General features: G+C 44.6%; 1 protein-coding gene across 2 annotated transcripts in view; it reads right to left on the bottom strand.

The window, feature by feature from the left end:
* Positions 1 to 6,767, bottom strand: part of Plcb1 (phospholipase C beta 1) — an 855,615-nt gene extending 848,848 nt beyond the window's left edge. Inside the window, exon 1 of one of the 2 annotated variants that reach the window (XM_004661511.2) lies at positions 6,570 to 6,767. In XM_004661511.2, the coding sequence (XP_004661568.1) occupies positions 6,570 to 6,668 (99 nt within the window). In that variant the 5' untranslated portion in view covers positions 6,669 to 6,767. The remainder of the gene's footprint in view (positions 1 to 6,569) is intronic. The other variant, XM_004661510.2, reaches the window with a different exon arrangement.
* Between the last annotated feature and the right edge of the window lie 5,492 nt (positions 6,768 to 12,259).

Below are 12,259 nucleotides of genomic sequence, written 5' to 3'. Positions count from 1 at the left end.
TAACTACAGGTTACCAAGTTCATCATACAAAAGCAAAACGTTCCTGTTCCATTTAAATATCACTGCAGGTAAATATAACATGACGCTATTATTGATAGAATAGACTTCAAAAAGAGTATTTGAGATATGCCAATAGCCAGAGTAAATGGCCCTTGTCTACCATAGATTAGGGAAAATCTGTGTCAGGCCTTATGAAAGGGCTAGCATATTGTTAGTCCAAGACTATAAGTACACAGGCTGCTTCTGAACTGTTTTCAAATGGTTAAGCATTGCTATGTGAATTTTTAAATTTTTACATGTAAAAACAAAGTAATAAAATATTAAATTAAAAACTAAGGAGTGTTATGGGTACAGCTCAGTGACAGGGTACCTGTTCAGCTATACAAAGGCCCCAAGTTCAATCTCCAGCACAGAAATGATGGAGAGGAGAGCTAGAGAGAGGGAAGGAAGAAGGATGGGATGGAGAGATGGAGGCAAAGAGGGAGCAGAAAATAAATCCTGGCAACATCCCTGTAAGTGCTGCTGTGCTCTGTAAATGTCAACCCCGGCTAAGTTACCAGAGTTGTACCTCGTTCCTCCTGCGTGGCGCTCACCACGCCTGCTGCACTTCCCACCACAGGACAGATAAGGACCTAACCAAGGACCATCTACACCGAGGATCAGTCACACCTGCCACTGTTGTTCAAGAGGGCCAATTCTCAAATGACGAAAATGCTTTCGGTTGAAGAGTTTTACTATATTTTTCTTCAAAAATAAAAACAGCTCTTTTAGACTAGGCAAAACCAATCTCTGTAGTTTACTCTTTATGGATGCAAAAATAATCTCAGGTGGGCTGCTGGCCCTGTTCCTTACCTTTTGTTGTGTACAATAGTGTTCACTGTGTGAAAAACTGATGGATCGGGACACATGACTGGTACATTGTCTGGCCTGTAAGTTACACTCTGGCGCAAATCTTAGTGTGCACTTATTACCTCATTTAGACAAAAGTATAATTTGTATGCATTTAGATTACAGTAACCACTGTCAATGGGAAATTTACAGTTTTGTGGACACAAGAAATGGACATATACTGGTATATTTAAGTGATGGTCTAGGGGTACTTGTTATCCTTCCAGTCACAATTCAGCCTCTGCAGCTGCCCCAGCCTGAATCCACTTGCTATCAAACCAAGCTGCTTCCCATGACCTTTCCAAACAGGAGTCTGCTGTCACCGCCCCCATAAGCCTGCCCCTGCTCCCACCATTAGTCCTGTTATCACGTGGAAACTGGAGCTAATTCTACCTAGTAGAGAAGCTCTAGCTAAGCTTATTGTATGGGATGATGTCTTAGCCACACTTTCATCTTTTGCTTATGGTTTCTGTCGTTGTTGTTGTCGATGTCGTTTGGCTTGACTTGTGGGGACATGCGGAGCAAGAGCACCAATTTGTTCCAAATCCAGAGGGCATTAATGCAAATGTACATGTCTAAATTTCCTCAGACTTCTTGTCAAATCACTGTGTCTAGCAATTACAGTATTTGAGTGGTGGATGGAGCTTACAGGAGAGGCTGCAGAGTGTGAAATTCCATGTGTGTGTGCGTGCATTCAGAAATAACTTTTTGGATGCTTGTAAACTGACTTGGAGACTGACTTGTCAACTGAGTTACTGTATAAATTGGATTGCTTTGAATTATGGACTCATTTTCTCTGAAACATTGGAAACAGGGACAAAATGACTACTTTTCTGTTTACATTATAAAATATAAAGTCAAAATACATCTTAAAGGGATTAGCGGAAAGGTCTGGATTTACTTGTGGAATGAGGGTGTCATGTAACTCATGCTGACCATCTTCATAAAACTAATGTACTCCTTACTGATATTGGGCAATAATTTTTTTAAAAATACATAGCATCTCCTGTGTAACCAGGTACTGCACACACTTCACTCATCAAACAACCACATCTCTTCTAAGATGCAGGAAATGGAATCAACATGTAACAGTAAAGAAACCTGAGGATGGAATACAACTTGTCCACAATCAAATCTGAATTTTGAAAGTGAGAGAGGAGAAAATGAAAGAACAATTTGACAAAAGCCCTTTCGCTGGGAGATAAACAAGGTCCTGGGTTTGGAAAACAGCAACAAATCAGGAGCGGGTGGAACCTGTTACACAGTTGGGGGTCTTGCTTCTTTCCCTCTATCCCCTGTCAATGCAGAAGAGAGAAATGTCAGTTTCATAATCTCCCCAGCTAAAATGGAGAAAAAAAATCTCCTTCTACTGTCTAGGTCACTGTAAGTTGCCAGTAATGCCCACAGTGTAAATCATTGTGAAGACTGTACGGCCGGAACCTAGAAATGTTCAAATGCAAAATAGAAACAAGGCTGCATGTTGCTGCATTTTATGACATTAGTAAGCAAGTGGACATGATAGGTCAGGCCTTTGTCTTCTTGCCAGATTCAAGAAGACAGGGTCAGCTTTGATGTTGACATTATGTGCATGGTTAATAGTTTTAAAACATTGTAAGATTCTAACCCTCCACCTGCCTCTAGGGACTCCCAGAACTCCCTGTGATCAGGAAGCAGAGGGGTGAATGCTTGGCCAGGGGCAACAGGGCGTCCCGAAGGCCCTTGTCACTTCTTGTCCATTAGGACTGGTAGTGCCTATGCCAGAGTCAGCATCTACAGTCTCACAAGGACTGGGGTAAAGAACTGACAAACTGTGTATCTGACAACATGGTCTAGATGAACTGTCCAATTCCATATGGTGGTCAGAACAGGAGAACTAATTACGGTGGTGCTTTAATCACTTAAAGAACAAGAAGTAATCCCATCACAATCTAAAATGGCTCCAAATGTGTCATTTTTAATGTCTCATTTTGTGTTATTCTTTCTAATGGAATACTGAGAATCTATTAGGAATTATAGACCAGAAAGTAGATTACTTGTGTGTGCGTGTGCATGTGTGTACGCGCGTGCACACGTGCATGTGTGCACACGCACATGGCATGCAGGTGCACTTGATCGAGCATTGTGTGGAGTCCAGTCTCTTTGAATGTTGTTCTTCAGGTCCTGCCCACCTTTTGTAAAGGTTAGGTCTCTCACTGGCCTGTAACTCACCTAGTGGACTAGACGGTCTGGCTAGCAAGCCTTAGGAGTATACCTGTCTCTGCCTCCCCAGTGCTGGGATTACAAACACATGCCACCATTCCTGGTTTTGGATGGACAGATTTTTTTTTTGGGGGGGGGGGTTCTAGTTAGGGTCTCACTCTGGCTCAGAATGACCTGGAATTCACTATGTAGTCTCAGGGTGGCCTCGAACTCTCGGCGATCCTCCTACCTCTGCCTCCCGAGTGCTGGGATTAAAGGCATGCTTCACCACGCCCAGCAGGATGGACAGTTTTTAAATAAGAGTAGATGCACACAAAGCTTCTCAGTCATTTCTAGCATTCACTTTTTTTGCCTCTAGACAAGGAGATGACACATACCCTGTAAACTTGGGGCAGTGGCCTCCACAGTTCAATGGCACAAGCCCAAACCAGGCAGCCTCTCAACTTCCCAGTCCCTAGAAAACCTACCAGAACAAGGTAAGAACTAAAAAGTAGAAAAGGACAGCAACAGGGGAGAGAAGGAGGGAGAGAGGTAAGAAGGAACAAAAGAGAGAGGAAGGAACAAAAGAAGAAAGGAAGTGAGGGAGGGAGGAAGAGAGAGGAAGGTAGGTAGGGAGGTTGGTTGGGTGGGTGACACATTTGCTATCAACAATTTAAGTGAAAGATATGAATTAAGGCAGTCTGAGTCTTGTGAAGAGATTCTTTCTTGTCCCTTAAATAGTAAAGAACCACCATGACAAGAGTATCTGTAATCATGCCACTTCCCAGATGAAAAGGAAACAGTTGGACAAATTTTTCTAAATACAAGTACAGATAAAACTAAATTCACAAAGCACAGAATATTTACATGGGTAAGGGGGAAGCTATGTTAAGTCTCTTTCACACTCTCCAAGTTCATTCATAAACCTTATCTTGTTGATTTTCACAGTATGTGCTTTCCCAGACCAGCACCATCAGTGCCTCCCAAGACCCTGTGAGAAATGAAGGCCCTGGAAGCCCCACTGCAGACCTTAGTCAAAACAGGAGAGAAAACTGAGCGCTAGCAGCCTTCTGACACCCACCTGCTCAGATGTGATAAGTGAGAATCCATGCTGCAGGCTTCTCTCAGTGCTTATGTGAAATAAGGGAATGTAGCACTACCACAGTTTGCAAAGAAACAACAAAGGTTCAGGGTGGATACATTATTTACCTAAAGTCACACAGCTGACTGACAAGGGACCAGCGGGCAAACTCAGATGTGGGTTCAAGATCTATTTCTCTTTCATCTTTAAAGCACGGTTTCAAGAAGATGCAACACAAACAGCCAGGCAGATGAAACTGGCTTCATTCGAGAAGGAGGAGGACTGAAGAGGTTGGTGCCTGGGGACTATGAAGGCAGCACTAGGAACATCTGGGCACATCTTCGTGCACAGATCACAGAGCACAAGAGCCAAAGAGTCTGCAAGGCAGTTCCTACCAATCCAGTTAACTCTGAGAGTTCTCTTTATAAAGACCTGAGATTCTACAGGCTGTCTCGCTAGTGCTGCCTTCTTCCCCTTTAGCTTTCCTAGACTGCAGGCTGCAATGCTCCAGGGAGCTGACCACCTACCAGTGTCTACTGACCAACCTGCAGCTTCTGCTATCTCACTGCATCAGGCAGTCCCTCTCAGTGGAGCTTATGGTGATTTTTTTCACTTTTCCACCCATCATGTTCAATAAAAACCAGCAGTGGTTTCATGTACTTTCCTCGCCATCCCAGAATGGAGTTCGGGGCTGAACTGAAGTGACAAGGGATGTTTGTTACATAAATACCTATAAAATCAGCTACCTTGATATTGCAAATTCATCTTTATTTTTAAAGAAAACTTTCACTCTGAAAGTGATATTTTCTCCAAAACCATAAATTAAGGTGAATTACTTCAACTATGGTATAAAACCACCACTGAAAGGAAATCAGGGCTTTATAGCAAAATTTAATCCCTTTTTATTTTAGTTTTATTCAGACATTCCTATTTACTCTCTCCGTTTCTTTCCTTTCCTTCCTTTTCTTTCTCAGCAAATCCTCATCACATTAGCTCTCAAGGATCTCAGGATGGGCATAGCCATTGTATTTGTTGAACTACATTTTCCTTTATACAAGCAAAACATTTTATCTATGTCTGAATTTATTGTTTAGATTCTATTCCATTTTCAAAAACATCCGGTCCGTGGTAAAAGTGCATGTTTGCACCCTTGCCTGCAGCATTTAATAATTGGCATGAGACTTCGAGGAAGCTGTGGCTCGTGCTGCAAGTTCGGTTTGTGCTTCCAAGTGGACAAAAATACAGACACAAACGCACTCAGCTAAGTAATTGGATTCAATACCTGGAATATTTAAATTGTTTTCAGACCCTGGAAATTGCCTTAAGAAGATTAAAGAAAAATCCTTTAGAGGATAACAGGCTATAATTTACTAGGTGGAAAATCTTTTCAGCAAGAAGACTGCCTCATTCTGCTGTAATTCCTCCTGATTAAGAGATGTATGTATGAGTCATTTGGACTTATATTTCCTTAGACTCTTGACAGCTCGGGCTTATTCCAGGCAGCTCTCATCAAACCCTTTCAATGACACTCAGCACATTAACTTGATACGACCGTGTAAACCCTCCCAGGTCTGCTGTGGTATTTAAATGTTCTGAAGGTAAGTGGAATGGAAAGAAGGGAGAGGCGATCAAAAGGCCAGGGGTCTGGACTGCAAGAGAAGCATAGAGACCCAGGAAGGGCTAGGTTCTCTCTAGCCTACATGGCAAAGGGTTCAGGCAAATCCTTGGAGAACATTCTGTATCTATTTCCAAGAGAAGATCCCAGCCAGCTCCTTTCTCAAAACCTCTCTCCTTTCCTGCCTGCAGGCCCACCCTGAGCTTGTCCTGGACGCTTCAAGGGCCCCTTATGCTCACTGGCTGGAACCCGGTGTGTCTTCCCCATCCCTTCTCAGTGCCCTGCACTCAGAAGTCAGGCGCTAAAGTTCGGCATCAAGGACGACCACCTGTAGGCTGGATCGCTGTGTCCTCTGGCGCGTGGCTAGTATGAGAGCGCCCACGGGTTCGCAAGCACTGGACTATTCCTTCTTGAAAGAGGGCAAAAGAGGTAATGGGACTTCTTAGCCATAGGGGAGGGGCGCGTCTGGTCCCAAACCAGCGCTTTCCCAGTGGTCCCAACTTCACACTTGTCACTTTCCAAACTCTCTGGACCAGGCAAAGCCTGTCCCTCCAGCTCCACTGGTCCCAAGACCCTCAGGGGGCGCTGGCCAGACCTAGCCAGAACGTCAACAGGAGCAGGAGAGATCAGAGTAGGGCGCGCGCTAAGCTGCCGCCCTTTCCATCTCCCGGGATGCCAACCTGTGCGCCCCGAGGCGGCCCCTGCCCGCTGCCAGGGCGCCCATTGCATAACGCGCCCCTCGCCCCACCCCCACGCAGCCAGCCCCGCCGCCGGGTGCCCCGGCCGTCCGTCCCTCCCTGTACTTACATCATCCCACTTGACGAATTTGGTGCCCTTCTTGAGGCTGTCGGACACGCACACGGGCTTGAGTTGCAAGGCGTGCACTCCGGGTTGAGCCCCGGCCATCTGGGCTCATCGGGGTTCCGGGCGGCCCGGGGCGAGCGCGGCGGGAACAAGGCTCGGAAGCGCCGGGTGCAGGCTCGGTTCTCGGCTCGGCAGGGAGGCGCCGGGCTCCGGTCCCCGCGCGGGCCTCCCCGGCCTCCTGGCCTCCGCTCCTCTCCTCTCCTCTCTCTCCGCTGCTCTCCCGCGGTGCTCAGCAGCAGGCGCGGCACGCGGGGGCGCAGCGCCCGGCCATGCCCGGGGCAGGACGCGGGGTCGGGAGCCAGCGGTGGGGATGCCGAGCCTCGGAAGACCGAGGGCAGCCGAGCCGGGCAGCCCGAGACGCGAGCAACCGCCAATGCGAGATCCTGCTCCTCGGCCGCCGCCTCGGAGCGCACCATTCAGCACATCCTGTATACACGGCGAGCGCGAGTGACACACGCTCCCCTCCCCTCCTGCCCCCGCTCCTCCCGCCCCTCTCTCCGCCACCGTCGCGCGCCCGCCGGTCCTCCTCCTCCTCCCCCAGCTCCCGGGCCAACTTTGCGCTCTGGGTCAGCGCCGGGCAGCGGGGACGCAGTGCCACCTGCCGGTTACGGAGCCTCACTGCAGCCAACGCCTGCCTCCCCCGCGCCCACTCTGAGCATGCCCGGTAGCCTGGCCCACCGGGGTGCAAGCGTCCCCCCACCCCACCCTGCAGAATTCTCCTTTGACTTCTTGGGGAAAGTTGGGCACTCCTCGGGGAACAGCTTTCCTTCCATGCTAAGCCAATGGACAAACGGAGAGAATAGGGAGTGGACCCATAGCTTTCGCCCTCGCAGGAGCTCTCCAGTCCTTTTAGAAAGATTATTTATGAGCAAGGCAGAAGCGGCTGGGAGCGAAAGCGCTTTGTAGAGTTGGCAGCGCGCTGGGCTCGAGCCTGGCAGAAAGGTGCTTTGGAAATACAAAAAGTTCATCTTGAGAGAAGCGAAGGATTTGGCGTAGTGGTTTTGTTTTCCTAAAGAAGACAAAAGTCCCCTCTCTATCTCCTTGTGTGTGAGAGGGAGGAGAGAAGAAAAGAAAAGGAGAGGGGAAAAGGAGAGGAGGTGTGAGTTAGCATAAATTTATTCACTTAGAAACGTGGGCCCAAGAATGTTTGTTTCAGCTATTAACCAGTGTTTCTCATAGAGGCATTGGGAAGACGGAAATGGAATTTTAAAGACAGATGATATCAAGGCTTTGAGATGGTTTGGAGCAACTAGAATTCTCATCCATGACTACACAGAATACAAAAATAGTGAAGCCACTTTAGAAAAGTTTCTCATCGTCAAACTTTTGCTTATCACCCAATCCAGAAATTCCACTCCTAAGCTTTTCGCACAGAAGAAACAAAAACTTAGACATGGTAGACTTGTACAAGTCTAATCGCCTTTTTTCTAGTAGCTGTTTTTCATAGGAGACCTAAACTGAAAATTGCAAATGTCAGTGAGCATGTGAATGGATACACAAGGGATGGTACCCTCAAACTTGGAATACTGCCCTGTGAAGCAAAGGAATGAACCTGCAAGGAGATGTATGGGTCATTGTTCAAACTTTAAGCTTAGTAAAGGAGGAGGTAGGGCTGCAGAGATGGCTCAGTAGTTAAGGTGCTTGCCTCTAGAGACTAAGGACGTGGCTTTGATTCCTCAGATGCACAAAGTGGTGCATGAGCCTTTGCAGTGGCTGGAGGCCTTGGCACACCCATCCTCTGTCTCTTTCTCTCATATTTTTTTTTTTTAAAGAGGCAGTACACTAGGCCCTACATGATTCTTTTGTAGAAATTGTAGGAGACTCAAGCTATTCTGGACCCAAACAGCACATCTGTGACTAGGAATATACAGAGAGAAAGGGCATTTTTGAGACTTATGGAAATATTCAACATGTATTACACTTGTCAAAACTCATGAAACTGAACACATGGAGGAATTTTATTATAATGAGGATCTATATCATAAAAGCTTAATTTTGTCAGAAATTATAAAATCACAGAACATGAAGAAAGAAAAAAGTATATATAAAAGGTTTTTTTTAAAAAAATCTTTTATTCTCTCTGTCCTCAGTGACCAAAGTTTCAATGGGCCAAGGTTTATATTCAGTCACATGCTTACCATAAAACCTGAAAGGCAACATTGCTATTAAATATTTCAGTGCATTCAAAAATTATGTGTTAAGCCAAGCAGAATGGGACATACCTATAATTTCAGCTATTGTTTTGGGGGTAGGGGAATAGTGGAAACAAGAAGATTGAAAAATCAAGGGCAACTTTGGCCATTTAGGAAGAAGTTATTTCAAAATTAAAATAACAAAAGAAAAGGCTGAGAATGTAGCTCAGTGGTGAAGTACTTGCCTGATATGTGTTGGGCTCTGGGTTTAATTCCAAGTACTATCCAAAATAGACAACCAGTGATATGCTTGTTACTATTATAATAACCATAGTGAGCAAGACCCCCTGACTCCTGCTCTTTTGGGGACCTTATCTTATTAGAAGAAACTTTCCATATTGAATTTCATTAAAAGACTAACATTTCAGTTTTGTCCCACATGTCTAAACTAAAACCTGAATCTACCATCTATAGTCCTTCTATTCAGTGGACCTTTGCTTTATAGTTAACTCTCAGAAGATACTGGTCACATTTTCATAGTAATCTCTGGTGATTTGAATATAAAATATCCCTCATAGACTCATTTGTTTGAATACCTACCCCCAGTTTGTGGCTCTATTTGGCAAGTTGTAGAACTTCTGGGAAGTGGATCCTTGAAAGATGATGCGAGGCCCTGGGGGCAGGCTTTGAGATTTTGAAGCTTGTCCTTGCTGGTTCTTTCTTCTTCCTCCCTGATGTGAATATACAACAGAGGCTTCCTACTTTTGGTCATGCTTGCCACACCATGATAGGCTTTCCCTCAAAACTATAAGATAAAAATAAAACTCTCTTCCCTATGCTTGTGGTCAGGTATTTGTCCCTGCAAAAGAAAGTAACTGATACAATCATCTTTGAGAGCTACAACAAATCTCTGCTTCTAGGGGTTCCAGATGTCCCACTTGTCCTTACAATGTCTACTACTACAAGACTGTACTGTTCTCGTTCATTCTTTACTTTGTGCTTGATTTTCCCCCACTTTATTAGGCAAAAACTTTACCTATCAGAGTAAAATGGGAATTTGGGGGTTCTTTGCCAATATACCAATATGAAATCACAACAACAAATTTAGGGTACCCCAAATTCTTCTCTTATGAATTGAAAAAATTAAAATCTATAGTCCAGAGAATCAGGTTTAGGGAGACTTTAGTAGATTAATAGAAGGGTAGAGAAGAAAGTGCAGAGACCTTGTGCCATGGAGAGGGCAGGAGGGGGAAAGAGCCCATATGGTATTTTGGGGGTTCTCCCCTCATCTATACCTATGTGGGCCAAGATGAGGGAAGCTTACCAGAACCCAGATGTTTGTAAGCAGCCAAGAGAGCTGTCACCCTGAAAAGGGTCCCCTTATAGCCTTACTGTGGGGCCTTCACCTTCAGGGTCAGGAGAGCCAGAGTGAGGGCTAATTGGTCTGGCTAAAGGCTGGCTCAGGAAGAGGCCAGTCATAATGTAACCAGCCACAGTGCAACAATCAGATATGAATTCTAGGAAAGGGGAATGCCCTCCCAGGGAGGGGCTCAGGCTGTTCCTGGACACAGGTCTAGGGAACTCCTTTAGGCAAGAGATAAGCAGTCAGATCATTCTTTTATATCTAGCAAAGTAGAGGTTGTAAGAACATTCCTGCTTTTACTTTTGGGGGCCCAGTCACCATAAATTGCATAACAAAGCTACCTGAGAGGTCTCAAGAATGCTTTAAGAAGGAAAGATATAGACCAGGGCTCTGGCCCTATACCTGTGATCTGGAATACCCTTAGGACCAAGGTAAGCACTTCTCTGGTGCTCCATAATAGAATCTTCATTAGGATCCCCATGGTCTTCATCTTGTCCAAAAATCCTGAATGTAAAGCTGACAGCCATACACCTTCCTTTTCCCTGAAGTAAGCTATGAAACTAATAGTAATTCCGTTCCCTTTGTCTACAAGTAGTTACAAGCTGCATAAGGAATCCAGATTTGATTAATTGGGTGGAGATTAGGGTATCTATTGAAAACATTCTCTCTCTCTCTCTCTCACACACACACACACACACACAAACACACAAACCACACACACTGAATGGAAAGATGTAATAAGTCTTGTTCCTTCCTGGAGGTTTTAACTCCCTGAAGTACCTCTAGACTTTCTGATAAGCATGACAATAAATATATTTATTGGTCAAGCTTTAATTTCCTCTCCACTTATCTGTCATATAAAATTATTGACCATGTTATGCTGATTATAAAGTCAAGACATGGCATTGTGAATTTACCTCTAGATTAAACATCTTGGAACTGAGATTGAGATCCAAGAAATCTGATTTTAGAAACTTAACTTGCCATAAAGCTCTGAGAAGTCTCTCTCTGCTTTTAACCACAAGGCATGCCAACATTCCCAATTCCCCTACACACTACACTGTAGGATGTAGCCCAGAAAGAATAGGCATTTTGGTTTGAATAAGCATATCTTTTTTTATTACACTATTCAATTTTATAACCTTAATATATGAGTTGAATAAATTAGTTATTAATTTCTGAGAAATACATTTTAATTAGTAACATAATTTTTATTGTTGATATTTTTATACATGTATATAATGTATTTTGACCTTAATCACTCCCCATTACCTTCTGGACCCTCTTCAAACTCCCACTCAAACCCTCCTTCCCAAGTAATCCATCTCCTAGTCACATGTCTTTTTTCTCTTGATCAAGCTAGTTAATTTAGGGTTGATTGCATGTGAGGTTATTTCCTAGATTATAGGCAATTTAGTGGTAGCTACACCATTAAAGGATATGCCTCACTAACTATTAATAGTCAATAGGTTCTCTGGAAGGAATGGAGTCTCATAAGCACCTAATTTTTCTATGCCTCTGTGTTTTGGGTTTGATCTTCTGTGGGAACCCACAGATGCTGTGAGCTCTTGAGTGTAACACCTATGTTGTATCCAGAAGACAAAAGTTCATACCCCACTTCCTCATCTTCTGGCTCTTAGCATTCTTTCCACTCCCTCTTCCAAGAGGCTTCCTTAGCCTTGGAAGAGGTTGTTTAGATGTCTTGCTTAGACCCAGGCACATAGTAGTCACTTGTTTTTTAGTATTTTGCATCTCTGCGCTAACCTGTGCTTATTGCAGAAGGTTCTGTAACTGGGCCCAGAGCAACAGTAATCTATAGATGCAAGCACAGATTTTTAGAAGGCAGTTTGACAGCCTGTCTACTTAGCAGAGCAGCAGTGGTAGATGGCTCCGTAGGATCTGTGACCGCCCCAACCACAGGCTCTTCACTGGATTTACAGTATCAGGAATTGATCCCCTTGTAGATATCAGGTGTCAAATACAATCAGAAAGCAGCTGATTAATCCAATTACAGTCATGCCAATATGGCACCTGTGTCCCCATCTTGCTTGAAAGGTTGTTTGTGGAGCTCATAGTATCCACAGCTGGGTAAGACTGTTGGTGATTTTTCCCCCCATTAGTCTGCATAGCACCTTCAG

This window comes from Jaculus jaculus, chromosome 8 (genome assembly GCF_020740685.1).
Source record: "Jaculus jaculus isolate mJacJac1 chromosome 8, mJacJac1.mat.Y.cur, whole genome shotgun sequence".
Lineage (NCBI taxonomy): Eukaryota > Metazoa > Chordata > Mammalia > Rodentia > Dipodidae > Jaculus > Jaculus jaculus.
This window is presented reverse-complemented; position numbering and strand designations above follow the sequence as displayed.